The 13,938-nt window shown below is 34.8% G+C and overlaps 1 protein-coding gene across 1 annotated transcript in view; it reads right to left on the reverse strand.

The window, feature by feature from the left end:
- Positions 1 to 13,938, reverse strand: part of CNTN1 (contactin 1) — a 348,227-nt gene that overhangs the window by 40,287 nt on the left and 294,002 nt on the right. The window contains exons 19-23 of the mRNA XM_011974652.1: positions 13,664 to 13,734; positions 10,992 to 11,226; positions 7,952 to 8,055; positions 3,078 to 3,264; positions 431 to 543 (exon numbers count right to left, since the gene is read on the reverse strand). Coding sequence (XP_011830042.1) covers positions 431 to 543; positions 3,078 to 3,264; positions 7,952 to 8,055; positions 10,992 to 11,226; positions 13,664 to 13,734 — 710 coding nt within the window. The remainder of the gene's footprint in view (positions 1 to 430; positions 544 to 3,077; positions 3,265 to 7,951; positions 8,056 to 10,991; positions 11,227 to 13,663; positions 13,735 to 13,938) is intronic.

Below are 13,938 nucleotides of genomic sequence, written 5' to 3' on the forward strand. Positions count from 1 at the left end.
ATGTACCATGGCACCATGTCATCTGATTCTGCTCTACAACTATTGAATAGAATAAGAAAGCTGAATGGGGCCGGCCATGGTGGCTCATGCCTGTAATCCCAGCACTTTGGGAAGCTGAGGTAGGTGGATAATTTGGGGTCCGGAGTTCGAGACCAGCCTGTCCAACATGGCAAAAACCTGTCTCTACTAAAAATACAAAAATTAGCTGGGTGTGGGTGTGGGCACCTGTAATCCCAGCTACTTAGGGGGCTGAGGCAGGAGAATCACTTGAACCCAGGAAGCGGAGGCTGCAATGAGCCAAGATTGCACCACTGCACTCCAGCCTGGGTGACAGAGCGGGCTTCCATCTCAAAAAAAGAAAAGAAACCCATCTTGGGTTTCACGGAAAGAGCAAGAATTGCAAACAGTAATCATCATTATTTGTAAATACCTTATATCCTGTCACTGTAGATTCATTTGATAGTGCAACGACATGATCCCAGGTGATTATATAGCGTGAACCAGACCTTATTGAACTGATGATCCTTGGAGGCTGGCTAGGAGCTGTGAAAAGTAGTAATATGCAATCAATGGTCACCATATCCAATCTCAATTCTGCATACTCTATTGCATCAGGTATTATAATGCTGATGATAATGGTACTGACACCACCACCATCTAATTTTAACAAGTGTTCACAGTATGCCAGGCACTAGGCTAAGCACTTTACATCCATGAGTCCATTTAATGTACCCCATGGCCCTGTGAATAGGTACTATGACTTTTATTCTCTTCTCATCGTGCTCTGCTTGGGCTTCTTTCTCCACTAGTCTTTTCAAATTGCTATTTGCAGGGTCATACATCACCTCCACTTGGCTAAATCTAATGTCACTTGTTTATTCTTTTCTAAATTTAACATTTTTGGAGCATTTCACAGAATTGACCATCTTCTTTCTTGAATCTCTCATTTTTTTCTTAAATTCAGATCTTAACAACTGGGTTTTCCTTCTACCTCATGGGCTGCTGCTTCCCATTATTCATGCTTAGCTGGCTCCCTCTGTCAACTTGTAACTGTTGGATGACTTCGGACTTCACCTATGTACCCTTTTCTACCCTCTCTGAATCTTCCCCAAGTACTGACACTTAGGCCCATGGCTTGAAATATTCACAGTTCTGTCTCTAGCCCTAATCTCTCTTTCAACCTCTAGACACATGTGGCTGGAAGTCTCTCTGTCTAGGCAGATATCAGCCTATTTCTACTTGAGTCTCTAAAAGATTTCTCAAATGTAGTATAATCAAATGTAATACATTTTTCAAATGTAATATAATGTCACGTATACTCAAATCTTTCTCCAATGAGTCTTCGCCATCATCAGCAAATGGTACAACCAAACCCCCTAGTTTCTCAAGCAGAAATTCGGTATTTAGTCTCTCATCTCACTTATTGCCAACATCCAAATTGGCAGCAAGTTGTCAACTCTGCCTACAGAAAACTTTCCACTTCTATCTCCATTTTCACTTAATGCTAGCCACTATCAATTCTCTCCTTGACTGCTGAAATACTCTCCTAATTGGCTTTTCTGCTTTCACTGTTAATCCATCACAATCCACTTTCTGTCTAGAAGCCAGAATGATTTTTTATAAAACAACATCATAAATTAGATATCACTCTGTTTTAAAATCTTTCAATGGCTTCTTATCATGTTTAGAAAGAACTCAAACTCGTCCCAATTACTTACAAGGTTCTCCATAATTGGCCCCCAGAACTCTTCCCCCTCCTTACTCAGAACCTATGCCCTGGCCCCAGCAGCCTTTCCACACCTAAAATATTTCAAGTGCTCTCCACCTTAAGGTTTTGTACTACTTAATGTGCAAAGAACCTTAAGGCTCTGCCTACAGCTCTTCACATAGTGGGTTCTTCTTATCATTTATCACTCAAACCCTAGCTTAACTGGCATCTTCTCAAAGACACCTTTCCTGGTCACCCAATCAGAATTTCACTTTCATCTAAGTCACTTTAATTTTGTCTATTTATTCATTTTATTGCCCTGTCATCTGCCATAATCCCACTTATTTATTTGTCAGAATGTTTGTTTGTTTGTTTGAAGTTTCTGTCTCCTTTCATTAGCTTGTAACCATGTAAGAAGAGCATCTTGGACTGGTTTGATCCCTTTTGTATCCTTGCCATCAAGAATAGTACTGAGCACACAGCATATTTTTGATGAATGAATAAATACACTAACAAATGGAAAAATAACAAAAAATGAATGCTCCTTTTACAAATTAGAAAACTGAAGTTTAAATAGGTAATTTATCTATTGTCATACATTTAGCAAATGGCAGAGCCAGATCTCAAACACATGTCTTGACACCAAATTCTAGTTCTTGTCACTACATTCTGTCATCTCACTGGGAGAGTCTCTGTCCCAAAGTGAATTTCATAAATTTGCAAACTTTAGTGGTAATCACATCTTCAGATTCTTGAGACATTCCCTAGAGTCCTACATACAAATTCTTCTTTTTATTTATTCCACTTGGGTTCAAGAACAGAGATATCAAAATGAATACAGAGATTAGAATGACCAGAAAGCGAGCAGGGATAGGTGGTCTTGTATTATGTACCACCTAAAACATACAGTACTAGAACATACAGTAATAAGAGAGTAAGCATAATGCTACACATTTAACTTGCATTGCACTATGCGATGACAGAGGTTTATAAATTAAAGCACGTAAAAATAAGCAGAATTTTAATTTTCACATGCTGTTGATGTACTCCTATGAAAACAATGTTTAAATTAAAAAATGCAGGGTGAAGACAAGTTCATGGCATAAAATTTGAGAGGACAGCCTTTACAAACGGGCAGTTCTCTCACTTTATTTCTATAATGGAATATTTAATGTATGAGGGTATTTTTCACATTTTTTTCATCATCTACAACAACTCACGTTTTAAGGGAAATCTTGTGTGGCTATAAAGGATACCATTGAAAAATGTGCTCAGGTATCTGGGTAGGAAATTTCCTTCAAATGTATTCCATCATGATTGAATCAAGTGGTAGTTTTTGACAAGTCTAAAAACAAAACGTGAGACTCACGTGCTTTCTTGGTGAAAGTCTCAATCGTGTCACTTGGAGGTCCACACCCTGCACTATTGCAGGCCCCAACTTCTATAAAATACTGGGTGTCTGGCAGAAGGTTCTCCAGCCTGGCCGAGTACTCTTGGCTGGTGACTTGAACTCTGTTTGCAGCTTCTTCTTTGTCATGGGCAGCCCAGTACCGAATCTGCAAACATACAGGATGAGTTATACTTTGCCATGAGTCTTCAGTTGTGAAAAGTTCTCTTCAACTAGTTCTGTTATCATTGGTGTTGACTGATCATCATATTTTCAAATCTTTCTTAATGATATCTACCCTTCTATCAGTTTTAGAATATAGTAGGGCACACAGGGCAGAAGTGATTAAATATGCCAGAAGCAAATCAAAGTCTCACCTCATTGCCCTAGTTTTACATTGACTAAAAAAGAATAAAACAATAAAAATTTAAAAATCCCAAAAACTTTGAGAGCAGACTTATTTTCAAAATATAAAAGTGGTCTCCATTTGGAAGTATTTGTCACTGTCATTTTTATCATGTATTTCCTGTTTTACTTCTGTTTGCATGATTTCAAACTTGTTCTGAGCCATTCTTAAAGCAGTTGGAGAGGAATATAATTTTGCTGGATGAAAATAGTTATTATCTGACCTAGAACATGCTAAAGTAATACTTTCTTATAGCTCCTTTCAGAAGTAAGTCTCTAGTGTTATTTCCTTTGAACTCATATAGTAGCTAGATATAAAAGAAATACATCTAATAATTGGATAAACTGTATAAATTATTTACCTGTAAAATAATTTTTAAAAAACGTTATCAATTTTTTGATTAGAAATGATTACGTTTGTCAGATAATTACAGGATTCCTTTTCTCTTAAAAGTTTAAGAAAAGTTATGGATTGTAATTTTCATTCTTTAAATAAAGGCTGTATTTTGCATTCAAAATTTATGATTACATCTAAAGTATGAATGAAATATGTTATATCTAATATAAGAATACAAAGAAAAGGATTATTTGTAACTCTCCTGATATTTTACATATTTTAAATGCCCAGTCTATAAAATAATGGGATTGTAATTTCACAATTAACTAAAATGCCTAGATTAAAATGTCTAATAATAATATAATCCTGCACTTTTTATTTACATAAACATGTAAGGAACCATTATAAAATGCAACAGGATGGCTCAAATTCACTTGGCAAAAGTGAGGTTTACATGTTGAATGAGCACACTTCTGAACATTCAGGAGTGGATGAATGCTTCCCTTTTCATCCCAGGCAGGGCAGCTTCAGAGACACATTTATACAAGTCCTCAAAGGTCTCAAGGGATGGAGTACCAGTTGCCCACAGTGGTTGCCAACAAAACAAATAGCACCTTTGTATCTGAGCTCCCCGCTTTCCTGTTCACTCTGCCTTTTCCTCATACCTGCTTCCTAGGATCATATTGAAAACAATCAGTCAACAATAATAATAGACAACTTTTCTCCACATCTTTGTTTGAGGCTCTGTTTCAAAGAGATCCAGACCAAAGCAGATGTCTTCTCCAAAGTAAGAAAACAATACACTTTCTAAATACCAGTTTCAGCTCACCATAATAATTTAACCTTTAAAAACATTTGAGTAGACTCTACAGGATTGTTCATCTTTTGTGATGACTGTGAAATCAGTCATCTGCATTAATCTCTAATTCAGCTGCTAAAGGTTTTGTATTCATTATTCCTGGTAGCCTATTTTACTTATTTTCATTAAATTAATTAAGTGAATATTTTACCAGCTGGGTGAGCAAACTAAGTCTTTTGTGGATTCCTGGGCAGGAGCCCAAAGTTCCAAAATGCGCCTGATAAGAAAGACTTCTTGTATTCTTCTAGCTTACCTACACTATAGAAAAACTCACTGGGTATTAAGATTGAACGTGGGGAGCTCTTTAACCAAGTAAGAGAAAAAAATAATAAGTGACATAAACATTCTACTGAGATACACTTTAAAACCACAAGGGAAGAGATTGTCTTTAAATTCAATTGCTCACAATTCTCATTTGAAATGTCAGGAAATGAACCTTGAGATGGTTTCAATCAGGCAGGAGTCAGGGCTTTCCAGCTTTATATTTTATGTTTTCAATGTGCTGCTTTCTCTCTGTGTATCTTTATACACAGAAAAATATAGATCCATCGTACATTTTCATGGGAAGTGCAGTGGGGTATTAGTTTTCACCCTCATCTATCTTGTTAAACCACTGGCTTCTCCAATCATATTTTAAAATGGAAACAATAACCACATTATAGTCAGGCAAGATCCCCCCTCCCCGCCACCGGCCACATTTACAGGAGCATTTCCTGCAGAACAATAAATACTACGGATTTTCTCTTTTAAGTGTTCGTGCTTGTCTCTTTGATACTCAAGACCCTGTGTGAAAGGTTTAAAAGGATTTTAAGAAAGAATGAATGGAAAGAATAATTCTATGATTTACTTCCATCAATTATAATCAACCATTCTCTGGAGAGGCAAGAACTAGATTAAAATCTGATTATGACAATTATTACTCAGACAAACAGTTCTAACCCTCAAGTTCTTCATCTCTAAAATGGGGATAATTATAGTGTCTTTGTGTGGATTTAATAAAATGAGCTTAGTTAAGTGTTTATCACAATAAGGACTCAAGAAGTGTTATCAGTCTTTTCATCATTAACATCATGATCATCTTCCTCACTGTGATCATCATCATCATCATCACCACCACCACCACTATCTTTGAATGCCCAATGACATAAACAGGGAAAGTTATTAAATACAGGTTATTTAATATCTTTCACATAACAGTTCTATGAGGCAGTGGTTACTTTCTCACTTTATAGGTGAGGAAACTCAATGTTCAAATCAATTTTTTACAAAATTCTTAAGTGACAGAGCTGAAATATAAACCCATATTTGCTCAGCAGCAAAGCACATAAGTTTTTACTTAAGGTGAAATTGGAAAAGATCAGAAATCTGTGAAACCAACTCCTCATGGTACATACTTTTCCCTTGAAATTATCATTTGAGAAAATCTTATTTGATAAAGATTACTTTTTACTATGTGAAAATCCTTAATCAAGGTTTAGTTCCCAATTAAAAAAAATATTTAATTTAATTATTATCTGAATCATTGGTTCCACTATGTTGTTGCTTCCTACCTCTTATTTCCTTGTCCTCTTCTTGTTAGAAGTAAGCAAATAGTCAATATATAATTCTTGGCATTGACAAAGATAATATATAATTTTCTAGCATATTTTAAAGTAAAATATGTCATATATTTGACATTTTGACTCAATGATATGGGTTATACGTTAAATTATCCTTTTTTCAATTTTTATTAGTTAGAAATAAATAATATAAAAGAAGAAATCCTATGCTCCAAAATTTTACTTTCCAAGTTCTACACATTGATGTCTTCTCCCAAAGATACCTCAGGCGTATTTATTACAGGGGTTTGTAACATCTAGTGAATTTCTCTCTTTCCTACTCCTTTTCTACTAGCTGTAAACATAATTGTCAGGTTAGTAAGTCATGAATATTGAGTATTCTCAGTCTAATTATTCCCAGTCTACTCTTCTCTGTTCTGTAATAAATTCAGCTGAACCCTTGATAGATGATCAGAGGGCTCTTTAAGATCTTCCCAAATTATCAAATATTGTGCCAATAAAAAAGCTTCCTGTTGGTCTGGGTGTGTCTGCTCAAAGGCTTGAGTTTCTTTTACAGCTACATCTCAGAAACATGGCCTTGTGAAAGCCCAACTGTAACACTTTATTTAATCATACTTCATTATTCCTATCAGTATTCAGTGAATATCTATTTAAAGCCTACCAGGTGCCCAGCACTGTTCTTGCATGGCACTGAGAGTAGAACAATACCCTGCCCTCATGGAGCTAATATTCCATGGACAAGGGAGAAGGGAGGGTACTGGAGCCGAGAATGCAAGCTGGCTGGGGGAGTAGGGTGGGTGGAGGGGCAGCCCTAGACAGCACTCACTGAAAACAAAACAGAGGGGAGTCTGTGATGTGCGGCAATAAAGCACCGAAATTTGAATCAGACAACTCGAGTTTTAGATACTGCTCTGACACTTTCTGTAAGTGACAACTGAGGCAAGCTGTCAAATCTCTTTGGTATCCATTTGCTCATCTGTAAAGGAAAAACCATGTTAATTCCTTCGAATTTTCACTTCTTGCACTTAAAAATGTGAGCTGATTATTTCACATTTCCTACACAGCTCAGTCTAAATTGCATTAGCATTGTATTAAAGACCCTAACTAATCTTTCTAGTTTTGATTTTCCAGTTTTTACTCCCTTGACTAAGACAAGTTTTCTCATTTGTGTCTGACTGATTCTTACTGGTTCTTTAAAATTAAGCTCGAGGGAAGTTTTATTTGGGTCATTTTGATTGTTACTTCATAGATAACATAAGACATATTTGGTATGTTTACGATTGTTTATTTTGGAGGGACTTTTCAAAATGGACCTACTGACTCAAAGAGGATGACTATTTTCAGAATGCTTCCATAAATTACCAAAATACTTTAAAACTTGAGATTCACCAGCTTTTTATGAGAATGTTTTACCAAAAAGACCTTGGGTAATCATAAGTGTTATTACCATAGTTTTTATTTTGGCCAGTTGTTTGCCAGGACTTAGGTTTCTTTACATCTCCCCTAGATAGGCCAGTTAGGAACCCCTGTTTTATTCTTAACAATTAACTTATATATGACCACAGTACTAGACACAGAGAATAAAGTATTAGTTGCCACATAAATTAATGGGACATTGAAACATACAACACATTTGAAAATGTATGCTCATATATTTATGAATAAATGTATTTAGTTTGATAAAAATTTAACGTACCTGATAGCTTTCCACTATTTTTTCTAAAACATGTTCCCAATGAACAGATATCTCAGAAGATGATAAGACTTTTACACCTACTTCTGTTGGGGCTTCACTGGGAGCTGAAATTTTATGAGAACATTACATTATTAGTGAGATACTGACATTTAAGAAATTCGAATAGCATCATTTGCTATATGAATGATGTGATACCATATTTTAATTTTAATGTTTACAAAATAGCTTTAATATTTTCAAAGTGAAATAAGTGCAATTATTTTATTACCTCTTCCCATATTTTTCTAATGTTACTTTATTTTATGGTATTAGTGATACATGTGCACACATACTTTCATCTACATAAATGTGAATATAGACATCTACACATACACATACTCACACTTTTACCAAATACAGGAAGCCTCATCAATTTCTATTACATCTGTGAGCAAAATGATCCTATTTTTTCAATTTCTCTCAACTGATATGCTTAAGAAAGCCTGTTGTTGCAAATTAAAATTATAAATATTTAGCTATCAACTCTATATTATCGGAAATAGGAAATTTGGTATTATAGAAAACTGTTCAATATGATACATTTTCTCTTATTTACTATTTGTGGGAACTAACTATAAACAGCAATATTATTAATAAAACTTCCCTTTTTATGTTCAAGCTAAGATCTTTTTGAAAAATGTAAGAGCCTTTGAAACAAGTTGTAACATCCACTGTTTCCTGGGCTCAAGAAAGCTTTTATATGTCTAATCTTCCAACTGGGCATCAAGTCAAATATGTATCAAAAAGGCCTCTGTTCAGGGAAAAAAAGTAACTTACATCCCTTATGAAATTTACACAAAGAAACCAATGAAGCCTTTAAGCAGGGGTGATCAATTTTTATTGTCTTTCATTAAAAAGTCATAATCCTATTTAATATTTAAAAATGTTCTACACATGAACACAGTTGCCTTTCCAAAACAAGGTAAACGTGTAGCACTATGACTGATTTCTCAGCAGTGGAAGAAGAGATTAACACTTATACAAGTTTCAACACATGCAAGTTTTATGAGACTCATGAAATATTTAGGAAAGAAATATAATTAAATACAAATGGCCGTGACTAAATAGATGACAAGCTATTTGCCTGAAAGCTTATTTTAGCATCAATTAAAGCAGTAAAAAGGTGAGAAGGTAACTTGTAAAATGCTTAAGACACTCATTTTATCTGTAAGATGTACTCATGTTCTTCAAATTATTAAAACTGAGTGAACTTATTATATTTCTTGGTTGTTTTGTTTTGTTTTTGAGATGGAGTTTCACTCTTGTTGCCCAGGCTGGAGTGTAATGGTGTAATCTCGGCTCACCACAACCTCCACCTCCCGGGTTCAAGTGATTCTCCTGCCTCAGCCTCCCGAGTAGCTGGGATTACAGGCATATGCCACCACACTCGGCTAATTTTGTATTTTTAGTAGAGATGAGGGTTTCTCCATGTTGGTCAGGCTGGTCTCGAACCCCTGATCTAGGTGATCTGCCCACCTTGACCTCCTAAAGTGCTGGGATTACAGGCGTGAGCCACCACGCCCAGCCAAGTTATCATATTTCTGCTGAATAAGCACAAGCATAAAGAATATAAATTTGTTATCAGGACTTTTCCACTGTTTGATAATAAACAAATTATTTCTACATTTTATTATTTTGACATATTTGGTTATGCTAAAAGTAAAAAAATTCACACATACACACACACATATATATTAACATACACATACTTGTGTATGCAATAAAAAATACAGTAAAAAGTATATATATACTTTTAAATATATACATGTATACTTATATATACACATACATTTATATATAGGAATGACAGCCTTTTATATTAAATTTTATTATGTATATTTAAGGTATATGACATGGTATTATGAGATACATATATAGAATAAAATGGCATTTAATAAAAGTAAAGATCATAGGATGATTTAATTATATATTACACTTTTAACAAATACTAAAACTAATAATTCTGTGACTGATGAACATATGCGAGAATTTCTGTTGAGTATAAGGCATGGCTAAACGTCTATTTTGGAGTAAAAACAATGGAAGTTGGGTGAACCAATAGAGCCCATTTCCTCTAATGATAGAAGAATACCTCACACACCTTTAGTTTTTAAGCTCTTCTACTTGTGCTTCTCACACATGCAAAGAGAAACTTGACCAAGGGTAAATGTATCATTGCCAAAGACCAGAAGGCAGTGACATCTCTATTTGCTTTTCTAGCCGTTAATTATTTACACAATGCACATTAATAAAGGTATTATTTTTAACAAGAAAAACAAAAGTATAGCAGCTTAAACAGAAATCAGAGAAAATAATGTAATTATGCTCAATCTAAAACTGGATGTCATTTGTATAAATACATAAAGTCCTCTATGGCCATGCTTAATTAAGTTAAAGTTTCTAGAAAAACAAGAAGAGCTGGTATTAGTATAGTTTATTTCCCCAAATGCCCTACAGGACAAATTTTTCCCCTTTCAAGAAAACAATTTCAACTGACTGACCCCTTTGTCATACAATTACATCTAGATTCCCTTTAACAAAATTTGTGTTCTCTATTGTAACAAAAAGTTACCTAAATGCTATAATTACACACATTTTTAGGTTAGAAGTTTGGGCCGTTTTACAAATAATGTGTATGTTATAGAATTTTTAAGTTGTAAACTTTATGAATATATAGACATATTGAGGTTCTGTTCAAGTATGGAGAACTACAAAATTATAATCAAGAGCCCCAAAATGGAAGTCAAAGCCAATTATTTTAATGGGGATTTCCTAATACCATGGGCGTGATCTAAATGATGAAAAAGACTCTAGCAGCATGCACATCATTTAGATGAAGAGGCTGATGTTTAATTTGGTTCAAAATAGTACTCATTTACTAAATGTATAATGCTATAAAAAGGCCTTACTAAATAAGGCCTGAAAGGAAACAAACTAAATGCCTACTAGAGAATTACATTTTTCCTCCCTCCTCATGTAAGAAGGTCTTTCTTTTACCTACCATCTTGTGCTGAATTAATGACTGCTACTAGGCTGTAAGGTCCATCTCCTTTGTTGTTGAAGGCCTTAACTTTAACTTGAAACGCAGTGGAAGGGCTCATGGTTTCGTCTTTATGTACATATCGGCCAGTGTCAGGATTAGTAACTGTGACTTTTTTCCATTCTTCTCCATCAAATGGCTTAAATGCCACGATGTAACCAAAATTGTTGCCATAGTGGTATTCTCTTGACAACGGCTAAATAGAAATTAAAATATTGGGTAGGTTTTAGTAATACAGGTAGCAGGGAGGAAATCCTATGGGGATAATGACACACATGGAGGCATGCTCTTTGTAGAAACATATTCAGTTCATATATTAGTGCTGGTTCCAAAAGTCAGAGGAAACATACTCAAACATGGAATGACCTTATTTAACAAATGGTAGCCTTGCTACTCCTAGAACACCTCAGGGGCCTCCTACTCCGGGTCTTTTTCCTTTCAATTTCTTCTGCCTAGAATGTTCTCCTAGATGTTATGTGACTCCTCCTACCTACCTCCCTTCCTCACTTTCCCGAGGTAAAAATCACTTACTTGATGATGTTTTCTCTGACCACAGTTCCTGCCACTGCAAGATTCCAACACAATACTCCATGCCCCACACCCTACCTATTGTTTTTCTTTAACCCTAACAAAATCTATATATTTTACTTATTTATCTACTTTATTGTCTCTCTCAACTATAGAATACATGTTTTGTGAAGGCAGAGTTTTTGTCAGTTTTGTTTTCCTCTTTAATCCCTAGCACCTAGAACAGGGCTTCAAGTAATATGTATTTAAGGGATGAGCAAATGAATTTCATTAGAATTGAAAGGCAGTGGTAAGAGAGTTATATAAGACTCTAGCCTAGAATATCTACCTTGTGATCAAAAAGAAACTGGTAAGAGGAACACAAGTAGGTTGCGAGGAGGGGACAATATTGCACTCGTTTGTAGGAGGATGGCTTTGGGTTTCTATCTCCAATTCTAAAGCAAGTGCTTGGTTTTTCATTATTTTCTCAGGGTTTCTTATTATCACCCATGTCACCTGCCTTATACAGAAGTCTATGTCAGCCCTAATCACTTATTATTAATAAATATTGACTTACAGTTAATTCTAGTGAGTACACATCAGTTAGTCTTTATTAGCAATTAAGGTAAATGTGCACATTGTATATTTACTTTTTTTTCTTTTTCTTTTTTTTTTTTTTACCAGAAAATCAAATTTAAGATGTACTGAGGCAAAACCTTGAAGTAAATATAACACTACTGTTTGGACATACTTATAGTAAATATGAAGATATAGAAATGTGTAAAGTCAAGTGGTAGAAGCTGTATGTGGTTGAGCAATACATTAATAGGTATGTGATTTTAGATTATTAGATAGTATAGCCTAACATTTCTATAACAGTTTAAACATTTTTCTTATTGATAGTTCTCTACTTAGTTTTTGGAATTTAGAGAATAACAGAATCAGCTATGAAACTTTCAAAAATAACAACTCTCGGGCTCTATCTCCAGAAACTTGAATTCGAATCTTTGGAGGAGAATTTCCAATACTGAATTTTTTTATAAGGCTCATCTTATTCTGTAGCAGATATGCACAGAATTTATAAAAATCAAGCCATAAGAGAAAAAGCAAAATGTCCTAATTTTTATAATATTTGCATTTTTTGGACATTTCATTGGCAGTAAAACTTAGAAATAAATATTTTAAGATTCAGATTAGCAAACGGGATTTTTTTTTTTTTTTTACTAAATCTTGCTTTAAAATGTGATTTAAATGCTAAGTATAAAAATGACTACAAAGCACACAGCGAGTCAAGTTTTGCTAGACATTCACTTATTAAATAAATCCATTTGACTCATGCAAAAAATAAATCCTGTCATTTTTTCCACAGTCTTCAAAATCCTCTGGAGCCTAAATTGTGCTCTTTGACTATCCGCAGTGATTCAACACTAAGCATATTTAATGAATAAATGAATCTGTATAAACTATGTTATCTGGGTAAATGCCAGGTGTCTAAGTCAGACAATTTTGTCCTATCACAGCTTTTCCAACCCCTCCCAATATCTTTCCTATTCCAAAAATCCAGCTAAGATGTATTGTTTTCTAGAGGTTATAGTCTCTGATATAGAACTCTCCTTTGACTCATGAAACTGTAATAAAATCCTTTGGATACCTCAGTAACTAGTCCCATGGGTGACTTCTAAGACTGACCTATCATGCTAGATTACACCAGTGATCAAAGTAAGCCTCAAGTGAGGAGGCAGACTCCAGTTTCAAAACTGTGTTTGATACAAAGTTTGTAAATGGAATCTTTGGAATTTAGAATGTCCAGAGACAATGTTTAAAATTACAATTAGATTACCAGACTACAGTGATCAAAGTATCTCCGGAATCAGACAGCTGAATGTTTAATCACCTAGGCTAACAGATCTCTTAGCATCCAGGATTCATTCTTGCATAGGAACTACACACTAAGCCACAGTAAGCCAGATAAAACCTGATATGCATTTATGAAAAAAAATAGTAATATATTCTTGCTTGTGCAGTAGACATTCACTTTCATCTCAATTTATTTCAGGAAACAAAATGGGGTGGAAGTTACATATAGATAGAGCAACCTTTAATATGTGCAACTCATCAATACTTACCGCCCATGTTATGGTCAGCTCTCTGTTTCTTCCACCTCCACCTCCTACGTCTGAAGGAGCCACATTTGGTGCTGAAACAAAAAAACAAATATATGCAAAACAACAATGAAAATAGGGCTTGTATTTTTTTACTGGTGTTAGAGTTCGTATTCACCACAGAAACCACAAATGTTTTTCTCTTACTAGGAGAAACACACTGGACAAATGATCCACCCAATTATTATAACAATGGCTCACAGTAGTTGTAATAATCAGTTTTTCTGCCAACATAAAAA

Source organism: Mandrillus leucophaeus, unplaced genomic scaffold (genome assembly GCF_000951045.1).
Source record: "Mandrillus leucophaeus isolate KB7577 unplaced genomic scaffold, Mleu.le_1.0 Scaffold1473, whole genome shotgun sequence".
Taxonomy (NCBI): domain Eukaryota; kingdom Metazoa; phylum Chordata; class Mammalia; order Primates; family Cercopithecidae; genus Mandrillus; species Mandrillus leucophaeus.